The sequence below is a fragment of the Neovison vison genome, chromosome 2, assembly GCF_020171115.1.
Source record: "Neovison vison isolate M4711 chromosome 2, ASM_NN_V1, whole genome shotgun sequence".
Lineage (NCBI taxonomy): Eukaryota > Metazoa > Chordata > Mammalia > Carnivora > Mustelidae > Neogale > Neogale vison.
The window spans coordinates 217919462-217935340 of NC_058092.1; the positions used below are offsets into that span (position 1 = coordinate 217919462).

Below are 15879 nucleotides of genomic sequence, written 5' to 3' on the forward strand. Positions count from 1 at the left end.
AGACATTATAGAGTCAAATAAAATGCAGGTAGAATTCAGGTAGTAGAATAGATTTTCCTTTGTGAGTAATAAAAAAAGCATGCAAACAAAAATAATCCTTTGAGACTGTGGTATTTGCTATATTCTCACACAACTAGCCTTTATAAAATCCTACAGTTGTATAACTTCTGCATGAAGATAGAACGCCACGGTTTGGTTTGAGATAAAATAAACTCCTCGAGGCCAAGACTTTAGAGACATTATCTGTTTAATAAATATGATTGTAAAAGCAATAAACAAGAGCAAGTATACATTACACTACATAGTATTTAACAAAAAATACATCAAAAAAGTCATTTTAAAATTAGAAGTAGTTCCGATACTATAAGAAAACTTTCTTTTTTTTTTTTTTTCTTTAAATTGGCTTCCTATAAAAATAAGTTGGCAAATGAGGGATTTCAATGCTCAGTTGGAATCCTGGAAAACACAGAACAGTTGCCAAACTCCCCATTGCTCTCAAAGTTGCTGTTTGGAACTTGTGGGAAAAAAAGCAAAGCAAACCTCTGCATTTTGGACCGTGAATCCAATTAGGAATAAGGCAAAGGAGAAAATGTTGGTTGGGTAGTTCAGGGAAGAGCGTGCACAGTTTGCCTTCTGGGATTTTTGGAAAATGTTGTAGTATCAGATTTCTAGCTTGCCCTGAATCTTCCCTTCCACATGCATCCCTCCCCATTCACTCCTCTGGCCTGAAGCCCACCAAACTCCTCATAGTGTTTGCTCCTGCTATTCACGAGTTGGTAGGCACTTGGGTCCCTCTCATTTGTAGGCTCTCATCACTGCCTTCTCTTTGGGATTGAGTTGGAGTGGCCGAGTGTGGTGGTTCCCAAAGCTCTGTGGACATCACTGTCACCTGAAAAGCTGGTAAAGATAGACTGCTGGGCCCTACCCCCTATAGTTTCTGATTCAGTAGGTCTGCAGTCAGGGGACCCCAGATTTTCATTTCTAGGAAGTCTGAGGGGATGCTGATACTGCTCAGTCCAGATACCACGCTTTGAGAACCACAGCGCTAGATTGTAAGAACAATGAGGTCCCCTTGCCTCACTCTTCTCCTACAAGTGGAAGGGAGCTTTGAGGAGAGGCACCTGAGGGTCCCGGAGATGCTGAACGGAGAGCTGGCCATCTGTGATCACTTTCCAAAATGCCAGGCATCTCACGTCTACCTCCATTTTTAATTAGGACTCACACATCCATTTTTCCTTCTGTCTTCTCATGTATTCTTCCATTTATCCCTTCAACAAAGTAATTTTTTAAATACCTACTCTAGGCAAGGCACTGTGCGAGACTAAGAGGGTTATTCCCTTTTTCATAATTTTCCAATTAAAATTAATTGAACGGCAACTCTGAGGACTCCCTGTGCTTTTTTGAGTGAGCTTCTTTTGGTTTCCAAACATTTTGTCTTCCAGATTAAACTTGGAAGGCTCCAACTGAAGCGGATCGATGAGGATGTTTCCTATGGGATAGGAAGCCTGGCAGGCTGGGGATCAATTGAGTTCTACAAACAGATGGCCGCCTCAGGCATAATCCATTTCCCAGATTCATCCTGGGCATCTTCAACCACAAAAACTTCCAAATGATTCACTTCTGATTGCAGCTTTGCTACTCTTGCCCTGCCTAAGCTACATGAAGGCAGGGATCGCCAGGATCTTTGGGACCCCCAGGATCACCAGGACCCTGTTATCAACTGTGACTGGCCTGGGAACTTGGCCATAGAGGAGGCTGCTCTCTCTGGGTGGTTTTCAAAACTGCTTTCTCCCGTATTTTAGAGTAGGCTTTGCCTAATTCTTAATCCTTCAAGGCCGCCTGCTGGACACACATTTGTTTCTTTCTTACTCTGGGTCTTCTTTCATTATTGACCTGGGCAAATGGGGATTGATTGTTCATGCTCTGAGCCAATCTGCCTTAGTTAGACATCTACCTCCTCCCCTTTTGGCTTGCTAATTTTTCCTTTGCCAATAATATGATACTCAGAGATCAGAGAGCATAACTGGGAAATGTCTGGAATCATTCTACATCATCAAAATCTTATCCTAATGTAAGACAAGACCCCCGTATATTCTCGGACTTTTTGACATTCTTAAATATTCAATCCATTAACCTGCTTCTTCTTCTGGTTAAAATCAGTTTTATTTTACAAATATTTTTACTGTACTGTGAGAGAACAAATACTGGGTAACAGCAACCATTACAGAAGGAAATTGCCCTGCCACACAGTAACGCATTTGAAACATTTCTCACAAGAATATTCTGGAATCTGCACACGAGATTTTTGCTAAGGTGTGAGAATACCACTACGCATCTGTATGCTTTCTTTTCCGGTGTATGTGGCCAGGTTTGAATTGCTTTGGATACATCAAATCTTTCACACACTTTGCGTGTTTCCAGGTGGGAAAAGGCAAGGCTATTTGGAAGAGGCAGGTTCTACAGGAAACTAAGGATACATGGAGCCGAACCCTGCAGGGCAGGATGTATTGGGTCAGTGTGTAGAGGTGTAGGGAAGCTGGCATGCTGACAGATCTGAAACGTGTGCGTGGCGGGGGCAAGGCCGGCAGAGGCTAGGCCAGTATTTAGGAAACACTGAGGTTAATGTCCAGAATCCAATAACATGTTTGGGAAGAAAAAGTAGGGGGAGTTGAAAGACAACTTGGAGACCGGAAGGAAGAGGTACAAAGACATCAACCGATGATGACCACACGGGGATAGCAAACAAATGGGGAGGCCAGACGCTGGGGAGCTGGGATGCTCTTTTCTACATAAATTGGGGGGCAGGAACAGGAAAGCTACAAGGGAAAGCCTTTGTGATGGGAAGGGGTGGACAGGAAACAGAGATCCACTTCGGACATGCTTGCCCCCGCAGCCGGCTTTCCCTACTCTGCCTGCGTACGTGGAACTTGACCTCGCTCCTTCATCCCTGTGGCCGCTCAGAATGCAAAACACAAGCAGCCTGGTGGCCACTGCTGGCCCCCCGGAGCTACCAGAGATAACTTAGAAAAGAAACTGGCAATGAGGAAAGTGGGACAGAGAAACAGCTCAGGGTTTCACACTCCTGTGCATGTCCTTGTGTCTTATGAAAGGGGCTGGGGCGGCTAATCCCCCCATCGGCCTCTAGGGCTAAAATTGGTGTTAAATCTAGGGCCAAGAATATTTCCAAAAACACATGCAGATTTCCTTGGCCTCTATATGTTATGAATTTTCTACAAACACGACCGATCAGAAAAAAGAGAGAGAAGAGGAAAGGGGAGGGGAGTGTTTTTCCATTAAAATAGAGCACCTGTACACTGCCCCTCCAAGCATGTTCTCAAGGTATTGTCCACATGCACAGGCTTAAAGCTAAAAACCCTTGTTGTCTGTGTCTGAAGAATTAAAAAGTCCCGATGCAGTGAGTGTTTGTTTGTCTGTCTGTTTGTTTGGATTTTGATTGTTTTTATTTTATTTGTTTGTTTGTTTTTGTTTTTACTGGCGTCCTCCATTCAAACATTTACATAGGTAGGGATTTCTTTTGTGCTTTGATTCTCAGCAACTATGGAAATACTTCCTGGCAAAATAGGAAACAGAACAACAAAGGAAAGAAAAAAAACATAGAGTTAGTGGTCATGAAGGATGGTGTACTTGACAAGAGCGAAATTCTTTCCTGATCAGCAGGTCGCCTGTAGCCTTTGGGGGTTTTCCTTAAATTGCAAATTGTGCCCCAGCAGATCCCCGCTTTGGCGTTGGAGGTGGAGTGGCGTGTCTTGCTCTTTGCAATCGGAGAGATGAGTCACCAGGTTGAGTAGAAGGGGAGGGAGGGGAGGGTAAAGCTACTCTCCTAAGAGAAAACGTGTAACACTTACTCATTTAATGACACTGACAATGGAAAGGTGTCAGAGACTGTGCAACGTGCTACGGGATTCTCCTGGTGAAGGAGGGTTTGCTACTTTAATACAGTCAACAGCACCGTGCTTCATACCCCGTGGAAATGGGATTGAAAACCAAATGACCCACAAAAATGCACTTAGAAGCTTTAGAAGTAAATAGACAGGGTGAACGCTTCTCTGGACTTGAAGACAGAAAAGGCTTTTTCTTTTGAACCTAAAGCAATTACACATTTATCACCCTGTCTCCCCAAATAAAAGCCAGCACATTGTGAACGCCGGACCCCAGATAGGGTTCCAGCTGGTATTATTATGTCTGAGACAAGCTAGGCCCTGCACTGAAATCTCACCCAGCACCATCACAGAACTCCCCCACATCTGCTTAAAGAGAGGGCTGTTTCTCCATTTAGGTGCTCCTTTTCCGTTCCAAGTCACTGATGAGAAATTTCAGGGAGCACCCTTCTAGAAGGTTTGGTATTCTGACATTAGAGTGAAGCACAGACAGTTATGTAGGAATGTATCCGCCTCGTTCCACAATGCAGGATTCGAGGGGGCAACAGGACAGCCTCAAGCCCTGACACCACCAGACAGGATGTAACAGGGCCAGCCATGGGTCACAGTGACGGCTCCAGAGGTCTGTCTAACTCCCTGGAAATTTTCCTCTGCCATAGACAGTGGGGTTTAGCGATCACGCCTGGGACTCTGGACCTAGCTGTTGGATTCCCAGCTTCCTTTGCAGGCACAGAGAGAGAGCGAGAGCGCTACTGATATATGATAAGGTCCACGGTAAGACTTCTGCCAGGGACAGGTGAACAGGCGGGAGAAATGTGCCCGTCGGCCCTGTAACAGGTTAACTCCCCAGGGGTCTCTCTCAGGAAACCTCACTCCTGGGGTGTTCTGCAAACTTTCTGCCCCTTGGCCTCAACATTCTTAGGTTCCCTGTTTCGGGGATCAGGGGCAGGTTTTAGACTCCTGCTAATTAAAAAAAATCCCAGGGTAATCAGCTTGGCCCTCCTCTATTCTGTCTCCTGATGTCGCTTCTCTACAAGCATTCTGAAACAATTTGCCCTCCAAAGAGTTGTCTTGAGGCCAGCTGGGTCTGGCCTACCCTGTCATTCCCTACGCTGCCCGGCCCTCCACATCACCAGATCTAGCCTCTGAGGCTTCCTTCTTGCACATTGTTAGAGTCAACACTCTGCTCTTTGACCATGAACATTTTGAAGCCCCGTATTTTAGAGCAAGAGATTTTGCAAGAGGAAGCATAAAGTCACGAGAGAGAAAAAAAAAACACTACGCAGGAGCAAGCAGGCTTTTTCCTCCCCCCCTCATTCCCGTTGAAGGAAGCAGGGAAAGAGACATTTTAGCTGTTTCTCTCAGGAATGTTAGAGCAGGAGAGAGTGGTTACGTCAAGCCAGAAAGGGGTTAGACAGTCAGCGGCTGGACTGCCCAGGCCGAGCAGCTGACGGCTCCTGGGAATCATTTACCTATGAGCTGGCATTCCACCTTCTCATCTATCAGTTGGCCAGGCCTCCTTAGTTCAGTCTGAGGGATATGGGCCCTGCTTTCAGGGTGACTGACCCGACTGACCATCTCTCGTTCTTTCTCATTCTGCATCTGGGCATAAACATTAATCCCCGGGATCTTCCTAAAACATTAACAGACAGCATCATTGCTATGCACGGGAGACGTACATCATGGCAACACGTGCTTCCGAGCCTGCCGGGGAGAAGGAAGGGGGAGGGGCGACGAGGACAGAGGGCCTCATACCTTTTAAACTTGTAGATGACAAACACGGCCAGCCCCACGAACACCACCGACAGCAGCATCAGCATGGCGGATCCACTGTGGGTCGGAGTGAGGTCCACCAGCGGGGCTAAGGGAGAACACAAGGCATGGTCATGGGCAGGGCACGCCTGACGCCGTGAGGTGCTGATGCTCTTCACGCAGAGGCAAGGTGAGTCCCAGGAAACCCCGTGGGGCCTACGCACAGGTGCGTGTCACGTGGCTGACATGGGGGTGGGGGGGGCATCTGAGTCTTGGCGCAGCCCCCGGAGCGCTCCCGCGGGTCTGTGCAGGAAGGGTGGGCGGTGGGGGCCCTGGGCCCAGACTGCCCCGATTCCAGGCCTGCATTACCGCGGCCGGCCCTGTGAGTCTAGGCAAGTGATTTCACCTTAATGGGCTTACGTGGCGGGAGAGTAACGGGACGTATCTCGTGGGGTGTGTGTGAGGACCGTGTGAACACACTGACAACCGCGCTGGACACGTATTAAGTCTCCCCTAAGTGTCAGCCTGTCTTACGATGGCTACTGCTCTTCTTTTGAATCAATATTTAAAACACTATGATTATGACATTTTCCTCTACTCTGAGTGCAAGCTTCTCTCCCGCGGGGCAATGCACATCCCCCCGAAGGAGCAACGGGAATATCGTGATGAATGATCCGCTGTCTCTCACTCCGGTCCCTGCGACTGTCACGTGAGACAAAGGACCGGAGGGTACGAGCACGCTTATCTTTCCGGCACACAGGAAACCGATGGCTAAGGGAGGATTTCACAGGAGTTGTCACCGTGGTGCAGGTGGAGGGGTGCGCGACCTCATGTTGTCTCGCCGGCTTCCCGAAGCCCTGACAGCAGCCCGCGCCAGGAGCACCAGCCTCTCAGAAGCACGGACGTCTCCTCTTTGCAGCCATAAAGGAGCTTCCTCCCTGAGTTTACCCCTAGACCACAGCTCTCGGGAGCATCTCTCCACCCCCAAATCCTCAATCTTAGGGTCAAATCTGCCGTGCTTTAAGGACTTTGTATGCCATTAATTTGCACCCTCTCAAAAAATGGACATGTTGGGGCACCTGGGTGGCTCAGTGGGCTAAAGCCTCTGCCTTCGGCTCAGGTCATGATCCCAGGGTCCTGGGATTGAGCCCCCCATCGGGCTCTCTGCTCAGCAGGGAGCCTGCTTCCCATCCTCTCTCTCTCTGCCTGCCTCTCTGCCTACTTGTTTTCTCTGTCAAATAAAATAAAATCTTAAAAAAAAAAATACATGTTGCAAAAACAGCATCGCTCAAGCATGAAAGACAAGTCACACGTACACCTGAGGAGGCCTGGACACTGAACTTTACCTTCCCCCACTTAAGAAAGTCTGATACTCAGAAAGGTTGGTGACTTTCAAGCACCATTTTCTGTGGCTTTTCTCTGTCGGGAGCCGAGAAGGCAACGCTCTGGTCACCTGGGTGTGAGAGTTCGAGAAGAGGGGCCTGTCTGCTGACGGACCCCAACAGGACTTGAGGCCGCTTCTGCTCTGTCTAGTCAGGCTACATTCTATTACGTTCTATGGTCAGACTACGTTCCAGACAATCCAGGAAACTGGAGTGCACGTTCCAGACGTCAAATAGTTTTGCTGGGAACTGGTCAAACCCTGTTGCTCAGAAAACAGGTTTCGTTGTTTTAGTAGCATCAGCTTTTAGGAAGCAGGAACGTTAGGCGACCCCTGTGATCTCTCTTTCCTACGTCAAGCAGCGTTTATGCTGAGCGGGGCAGTAGGTGAGTCTGGGATTGAGAAGGCCGCAGGGACATACCCAAGGCACACGTGCTTCCAGGTCGAAATGAGAAAACCAAAGTGTCTTCCATTTACTAAGGCAAACACAGTGGCATCGGCAATGGAGTCCAGAAATACTTCAGAACCCACACTGCAACTGGCAGGATGTCACTGGGGAGGGGGGCACCTTCCATTTTTCACAGGGATTTTCGCAGCTTACTTCCACAAATGGAAGGCAGGGCTGAGGCCTCCGCCGGACGGATGAGAACTGTGAGGCCCTCACTGGTTAATGTCCTTCCGAAGGACTCGCGACAAGGAAGTAGAAGAAGGAAGACGTGAACCCGAGTCCTACCACGAACACTCATGGAGCTAATTTCAGTGGAAAATACCGGAAATTTAAAAACGTATTTCTGAGAGTGGGAATTAGGGCTAAAATTAGAGTGCGAGAAGTAAATTAAGTGATCCAAGTTAAAAAATGATCAAGTCTTAAAAGGAATAGTTAGAATCATAAAGCATGCACACTCACACTGGGGTGACACATGGGTGTACACACCTACGCTGGATGCGTACACACACACGGTGCAGGTGCACAGAGAAACATACCCAGCACCTGGCTTCAACAAACATCAACCCACAGACAATACTGTATTCTTTTTATCCCCATCCAGTCCTCACAACCACAACCCTCCGTATTCTGAAGCAAATCTTAGCCATCCTGTAATTCCATCTGTAACTCTAAAAGATAAGGTCCTTCTCTCTCTGGACATTGGCACAATACTCTTATCATACGCAAGGAAATAAAAATGGGAAGACATTCTAATGCAAACTGTTAGCTTGGCCGGGAACAGATGCAGGTTCAGGGAGGGGCCTCTCTGTTTGGGAGGGCTAGAGGCGGGTTAGTTTTGGAGCTAAATTTGTAATTCCTAGCGGCACACTCCTTGGGGATAAGCGGAGATCAGGGCTATGGAGTAACCAGGAGGGATACTAGCCTGCTTGAAAGGGTTGGCATTTGAAATAAATGGAAAAGTAAAGAGAGGAAATTGCTTTGTCCAGGCTCTTGCTAAAAGAGAAAGCAAACACACAAACACACACACACACACACACACACACACGCACTATTCCCCTTTTCTTCCCTTCCTCATCCTTTTTCTCCACATCACAAGTTTCTATCTCCAATTCTAAATCATTCCTACTTAAAGCATCATTCGTGTACAAGCAGCGGCAGCACTGGTAAGTAATTAGCACAGTATTTTGGAAAAATGAGCTTCTGTGTTCTGAGATCTAAAGCGTGGCTGTCTGCTCCCCCTTCTCTGCATCGCTTTGTCTCCAAGGGCTCAGGCAGCCGGCAGCAGGTAGAGCAGGGTCAGACAGGACATCACTGCCCTTGTGGGTTCCACGGGGCTGCTTGCTGACCTGCCCCTGAATGTAAATGGGCCTATTACTGCTGCACACACCATAGCTGCATTATCTTGGTGTGCCCCACGATTAGGTGTGTTTGGGTGTATTCTGCTGAGGAATGGAAAGGGGTGATAAATGGGCTTTAGCTTCTGGTGTGGAATTAGCATAAATGAATCCCTCTCCAGTTGCGGCCTAAACAAGGTAGAAGCCTGAAAGAAAATGCTGAGTGGTTGACTTGCCATTTTGCACACAGAGCAAAGCAAGGATACGTCAGTACTGTAAGGGACCCCGCATTTCTTCTTCTTTTTTTAAGAGAGGAAGCGGGGGAGGGGTGGAGACAGAGACTCAATGCAGTCTCCATGCCCAGCCCAGAGCAGGATGTGGGGATGGATCCTTACAAGTCTGAGATCATGACCTGGAGCTGAAATCAAGGGTTGGACACTTCACTGACGAAGACACCCAGGTATCGCTAACTTCACATTTCTAAGTCTGGGTGCTGGCACACACTGTTTCTAAAATCCTGGCAGGACTCAGACATGCACTGAATTATTATGTTCTATTCATGAGGATCTAGGCTGATTATAAAAACAGCACCGGGTGTGGAGCCTGCTGGGGATTCTCTCTCCCCCTTTTCCACTGTTCTTCCCCCGTCTCTAAAATAAATAAATACATCTAAGAAAAAAAAAGAAAGAAAGAAAAAAGAAAAAAGCTTGTAACAGTCCTGCAGGACAGTAACTCATTTAACTCACTATAGCATTTCCCCAAATCAAATGGCCACAGCCCCTTTGCAGACCAAGGTCCTGCACAACATGCTTGAGGAAAAGCTTTTACCCTGAGTACCACATTCCCCTTTGCTGCAGCCTTGCCCCTTGGTTTGGTTTATTTCCAAGCTGGGAAGTCAACAATACGGACGCATCAGCTGGTGACACCTGGCTCTTTGTGTTCGTTCTTATTCGAGCAAAGGAACTTTCTTAGAGACCTTCTACCTGCACTAGGACTCTGAAACCCCGAACTACATTTCTAATTCAGTTCTACATTTCTAATCCAGAAATTACTGTGGTCAAGGAACTTACAGAAGCAAGTTTGGAAATGTAAATTTCTTTTCGACTCTCCTGCCTCCCAAGCAGAACTATACTGGGCTTTAAAGATTTTATTTATTTATTTTTTAAATTTGTTTAACAGACAGAGATCACAAGTAGGCAGAGAGACAGGCAGAGAGAGAGGAGGAAGCAGGCTCCCCGCCGAGCAGAGAGTCCAACGCGGGGCTCGATCCCAGAACCATGGGATCTCAACCTGAGCCGAAGGCAGAGGCTTTAACCCGCTGAGCCACCCAGGTGCCCCTACACTGGGCTTTAGTTACATGCCTTGAATATCACAAAATCCATGTGGTCTGCAATGTCTCCAGAAATTAAAATGATATGGGAATGGCACAAAGTTTATTTAGGAAACAGAAAGAGTGGAGTGCCTGGATGACTAAGCACCTGCCTTTGGCTCAGGTCATGATCTCCAGGGCCTGGGATCTAGTTGGGCTCCCTGCTAAGTGGAGAGTCTGCTTCTCTCCCTCTGGCCCTTCCCCTGCTATTCTCTTTCTGTCTGAAATAAATAAATAACACCTTAAAAATAAAAAAGAAAGAAAGAAAGAAAACAGAAAAAAACAAAGGGTTTTCACTTACAAAGCTCTCTTTCCTGGCCAACAGGCCTTTCTGTTGGTTCAAATCCAAACAGAATCATGAGAGTCTTGAGGACTGCCACTCCCGACTAAGATAAAGCCGTGATCCTGCAGGCCTAAGGGCCGGACAGTGTGAGAATTCCAGGGAGGCACTAATGACTAGTGAAGCATTGTGGCTTGTTTGAAAGTGAAGATAAGTCTTCAAGAACACTGAGTCATGCAGTTTAGGTCACTTGGCCAAGTCATGACAACTCTGGGTACCTCAAAGACCAAACATATTACAGTAATTGACAGACAGGAGGAGAAAGATGTATTTTGGTTTTCTAGGGTTGAAAGTAGACAAGAAATCCTGCTTACTTTGGCAAGTGTTTCTCAAAGTAGAAGTTTACAGACTACCTGAATCAGAAGCGTCCTGGAGAATGTGTGAAAATGCAGTCTCCCAAGCTTCACTTGAGAAAAAAAAAATTACATCTCTGAGAATCATTCCCAGAAATCTGCACATGTCACATGCTACAAATGTCACGGTGACGTGTACCAGTTTGAGAGCACTGCATGTTAGGACCCACCTACCACCCTTCCTAAAACATCTAGTACTTATCTTAGAGTGTGTCTGACCTTTATATTCTCTGGGTCACTAAAAACAAAAGAAGAACACACCCTTTGATTACTACTTGTAGCTTAATCTGGGTATGACTTCAGGAGAGCCTGCTAGACTACGTAAAAGCATTTCAAGTCTCCCCTAAGAGCGTGGTGGAGATTGGCTGCATTGCTGGATCAATTCTCTACCTCCCTCTGTGCCCAAGTCTTTCACATTCTAAGTCTGAAGCTTTTCGCACCAAGAGGTGAAACCTGCTTCCTCATCCCTTGAATCGGGGCTAGGGCGACAATAGCATGTGGCCATGGGATGACATGGGAATGAGGGTGTGCCGATCATGAGTTTCAAGGCCTCTGTACTTTTGCTTTCTCTCTTGGAATCCTGTCATTGTTACGTATGAACACGTGCAGAATAGCCTGATCAAGCATGACAGACCATGTGGAGAAGAATTTAATTATCCTAATCAAGGCTGTTCTAGAAGACACCAAACATCTTGGACACCAGAAGACTAAGACCAGTAGAACCCCCTACCCAAGGACCCACAGCTGATGGCAGACACACAATGAGCACAGATAAAACCAGGACCATCCAACTGATCCACAGACTCAACAGCAACTCACTGTTAAGCCAGTAAATTTCTGGGTGGTCTTTATTACACAGCAATAGCTTATGATACCTTCTCTATTCAAAATTCTTCTCTTTCAATTGGTTAAACGCCCGATTAGCAATTCTTATGTTTGGGCTCTATATTACTCAGTTCTTGCTATGGACCTCTGCCCTTATTGGCAGAGAGGCAGGATATAAGTAAGATAATCCTAACTATTCTGTCCTAAACCAGAACACTTTATTAATAAAAAGGAATGCTATTAAAGTTTATGTACACACTATAGATATAATCCAGAACAGTCCCTATCACTCTAGATATAAGACACTTAGTGTCTAAAAGATAGCTTGTCCTAGATTCTGGTGTCTTCTTTGTCTTTCACATGTGTTCTCCTGCCTTCTATTTCCTGCCAATTTCTATGGACTATGTGCCTTGACTTCCCCTTAGGGAACTGTATCTGGTGCATCCTAACTACTTATTACTTCTACCTAATTCCAATGTGATGCATGTTTGTACCCTTTCTCTGAATGGTTCATCTGATAACTCCCCCTTGACCATTTTCCACCCAAGAGTTTCTAGAAACATCTCAGCTGGTGTTTCTTACCAACTCAGGTCAGTTACCAGGTAGATATTGAACACTTTTTTTATGGGTCCCGAAAAATCTTAGAAAAAAACGATGAAGAAAGAATTAAAGCTAAAGAGCAACCTCGGTGCTGGACCCTGGTATATTTATGAAAGTACCACATTCAGGTAACTGCACTGATGAAAGGGGTATGTTTAAATATCTTGGCATCTGTTCTTACTTGCCATAACACCATAATGGCTTAGTAGTTGTCAGAAGCCAGTGGATCCACATGATGTGAAAAGCCTAAACATTTGCAGAGGGAAAATACACACACACACACACACACACACTCACTCACTCACATTTATATATAAATATATTTATAATTATCTATAAATATATATATTTTAATCTGGGGCAAAAAAGTAGAAGGAAAAATACTACCAGGGTGACTATATTCACAAAGACTTATAAATAATAACTGTGTAGATAACAAGGCAACCAGAGACTAAAGGGACACGATGAATTTATTGGCTGTGGAAGAATTTCACTAGTACTAATTTCATCCCTAAATGGAAAATGCTACTGCAACAATTTATTTCACTTTACAGTTCAGAGCCCCACCACTCCACAATGTGGCATCTGCATGCAGAATGATGTGGCTTAGACGATACCGTATTTTCTAAAGCTTCTCGACTAATGCTAATTTTGCCTTCAAGTGGAAAGGATCTTTCTCAATGTGAAACTGTCAGGCAGAATTCATGATGCATCCTGACCTAGGCTGAAATTCTGGTTCTTCTTCCCCTCCCACATTTACTCATAACATATCCAAGGGTAGCAACTGAAGCCCTTTAACTGAAGTCTCTAACATACAGAGACTGAATAGAGACTGAAGTCTCTAATATATCCGTGATAATATCTTTTTATTAAACCAAAAAAAAAAAAAAGAAAGAAAGAAAGAAAGAAATTGAACCAGTCAGCAACAACCACAGAGGGCCAAGATCACACAAGATAACAATTTTATTAAAAACCCACGCATACCCTTGACAAAGGACAGCTTTCCTAAACCCAACAGCTTAAATCAGGGGACTGTTAGACAGACAGGAGAGGTTGGGAGGTTACCGTGTATTATTTTTTTTTTTAATTCAACCTGGAATTTGAATCTCTTCCTTTGAGAACTATTAACCTTTCACATTTCTTATCATACATATCCAAGTCTCTGAAAAGCAGAGACCCCACTGGAAAGCCAAAGGCTGTAGAGCACCCTTATTCTCACATACATGTAAAACCACAGGGAGATGCAGATGGATCATTTTCTGCTCACACTAGCACATTAATAGCATCTAGATAATATAATTTGTTCAACTTTCATAAAACTCATGGCTATTCAATTACATCTGCCACTAAGATTCTAGTTCACACTTTAATCATTTTCAACTGCCTCACGGCCACAGTTCTTGGCTGGCCTTTGCCATTCATCTAGATTATGGATAGAGGAGATCTCAGATTTGGAGATATGTTCCATTTTTTTTTTTTTTTTTCTCCTTCCTCCCACTCTCGGCTACCCATTCTGCCAATTAGGTTGGCTCCAGATACGCGGAAAAATTAGATTTTAATGTGTATTACTAATTTCCTCCTGCACTTAATATCATAGACTCTTTTTTTGTTAAATGCATGCCTTTCCTTTCGTGGATGCCCTGAGCTGTAAATCGGATTTATTGCTGGTGATAGCCATGTGCACGTGCACCTCCCCTTGTTGTGCAGATGGAGTTGTGTCTGTGCAGTGTTCTGCTGGAGAGGCTGGTGAGCCTGGGGGACAGGCCTGGCTGTACCTGTCTCATTGGGGGAACTTGTGAAAAATGCAGATTTCCGGATATGACTCCTTGGGATTCAGATTCGGGGTATGTGCAGGGAGACCTGAAAAAATCTCTATTTTTGTGAAGCTGCTGAAATCATCGCGATGTAGAGTCAGGTCAAGAACAGCTGCTTTGGGGGGGCCTGGGTGGCTCAGTGGGTTAAGCCTCTGCCTTTGGCTCAGGTCATGATCTCAGGATCCTGGGATCAAGCCCCGCATTGGGCTTTCTGCTCAGCAAGGGGCCTGCTTCTCCCTCTCTCTCTCTTTCAGCCTCTCTGCCTCCTTGTGATCTCTCTCTGTCAAATAAATAAATAAAACTAAAAAAAAAAAGAACAGCTGCTTTATCTCTTTATCACTGGGATGGTCTACACTAGCTTGTATGGAATCTTTCCAACCATACCTGTTTTGAGGGAAGGATCAGTTCCAGCCCTTCTAGCTCTGCTAGCTCCTCTGTGGAGCAGCCCCTACCAGCTAAATTTCAGTATATTTGTCCAATAAATCACTCCAGGGAAATGCAAATCATCCCTGTAGTCCTGTTGTTTGTAATTTAGTATGAATCAATCTAGTTAGATGTTGTGTTCTAAATAAGATGTCAGTGTTACCCCTTGCTTGCTGGCTGAATAATTTTCATTCTCATGCAGAGGCTCATCTCTTCTACCTTGAAAGAACTGACACATTTTTAAGTTGCTTTCCTCTATTTCCACTCTCAAATATAATCACTGAATTTACTCATGACCATGGGTCCTCACAGCACCAAAGATACAGGGTGTGAAGTACCTTGGGAGATTTGTACCAGAATCAGGGCTTTGATCTATCCATTGTCAGCAGATCCCTTCTACCCAGGAACCTGCTAAAAGGTGGCAAATCAAAGCTCTGAGTTGAATGTATAGTCTGCTCCTGGGCTCACCTGAGTTTCAACCTCTTATTTCCAGCCTCCAGATGGGGTTTTCCCCCCTTGGGTTTGATGACATCAAACCCAACACGAACCACTAATTTGTGGCAACCCAAAAAGGGGCTCCTACTTCTAGTCTCCATCGCTATCAGATAAATTACCATCTCTTCTTCCCTCTTGGGTTGAAAAGGTCTTATAAAATGCACTGATACTTCGTTAAAGAGAGAAAGAATTATTGACTGTTGCCCAAACTTATTATTTAAAAATCCCTTCCATCTGCCCCTTCTTTCCTTTTCCATATTCAACATTTTTGGTAATTTCAAGAATGCAGTAATAAGGGTTGTCTCACTAGTCTGTGTGGACGATGAGTAACCATTTATAATATGAATGGAGTATCAAATAATGGCAGATTTGACTTCCTGAATTTATCCCTCTCTCTTTCTTCTGCTCATACTTTCACCTTCAGGAGATACACCAATTAGGAGTATTTAAGGATATATATCTAGACACCCCAAACCATGTCAAACTGTGTATCATTTTGTACAGAAATCACATGTCACCTTGCTTTGCCTCTGCTCAACACAGCCCCTCAAGGCCTCAACGTGGCATGCTTATTTTTTCTTTCCTTGGTAAATTCAGATTGAACATAAAGGCTAATCTTTCTTGAGCTTTCTGCATGGAATATTCTCCTTCCTCTTTACTTAGAATTAGTAAAGTTTCGTGCAAATCATTTTCGTGCCTCAGGTCGAGCCAGTGTGGAGTGAGTGAAGGCGTAATTGCAAAGTGAGGCACAGAAGCCTGTGAAGAAGAGATGATAAACTGGAAACAGACCTCACCCTTGAGTAAATTCCAAGTTATTAGGGGCAATGAGAAAACTATTGGCATTTC

The 15879-nt window shown here is 45.2% G+C and overlaps 1 protein-coding gene across 4 annotated transcripts in view; it reads right to left on the minus strand.

The window, feature by feature from the left end:
* Window positions 1-229: 229 nt before the first annotated feature.
* The window catches only part of SORCS1 (sortilin related VPS10 domain containing receptor 1), a 519072-nt gene continuing 503422 nt past the window's right edge, over window positions 230-15879 (minus strand). The window contains exons 25-27 of one of the 4 annotated variants that reach the window (XM_044240469.1): window positions 5655-5760; window positions 5372-5532; window positions 230-3571 (exon numbers count right to left, since the gene is read on the minus strand). In XM_044240469.1, the coding sequence (XP_044096404.1) occupies window positions 3507-3571; window positions 5372-5532; window positions 5655-5760 (332 nt within the window). In that variant the 3' untranslated portion in view covers window positions 230-3506. Of the gene's footprint in view, window positions 3842-5371; window positions 5533-5654; window positions 5761-15879 lie in introns of all 4 variants that reach the window. The other 3 variants (XM_044240470.1, XM_044240472.1, XM_044240471.1) reach the window with 3 other exon arrangements.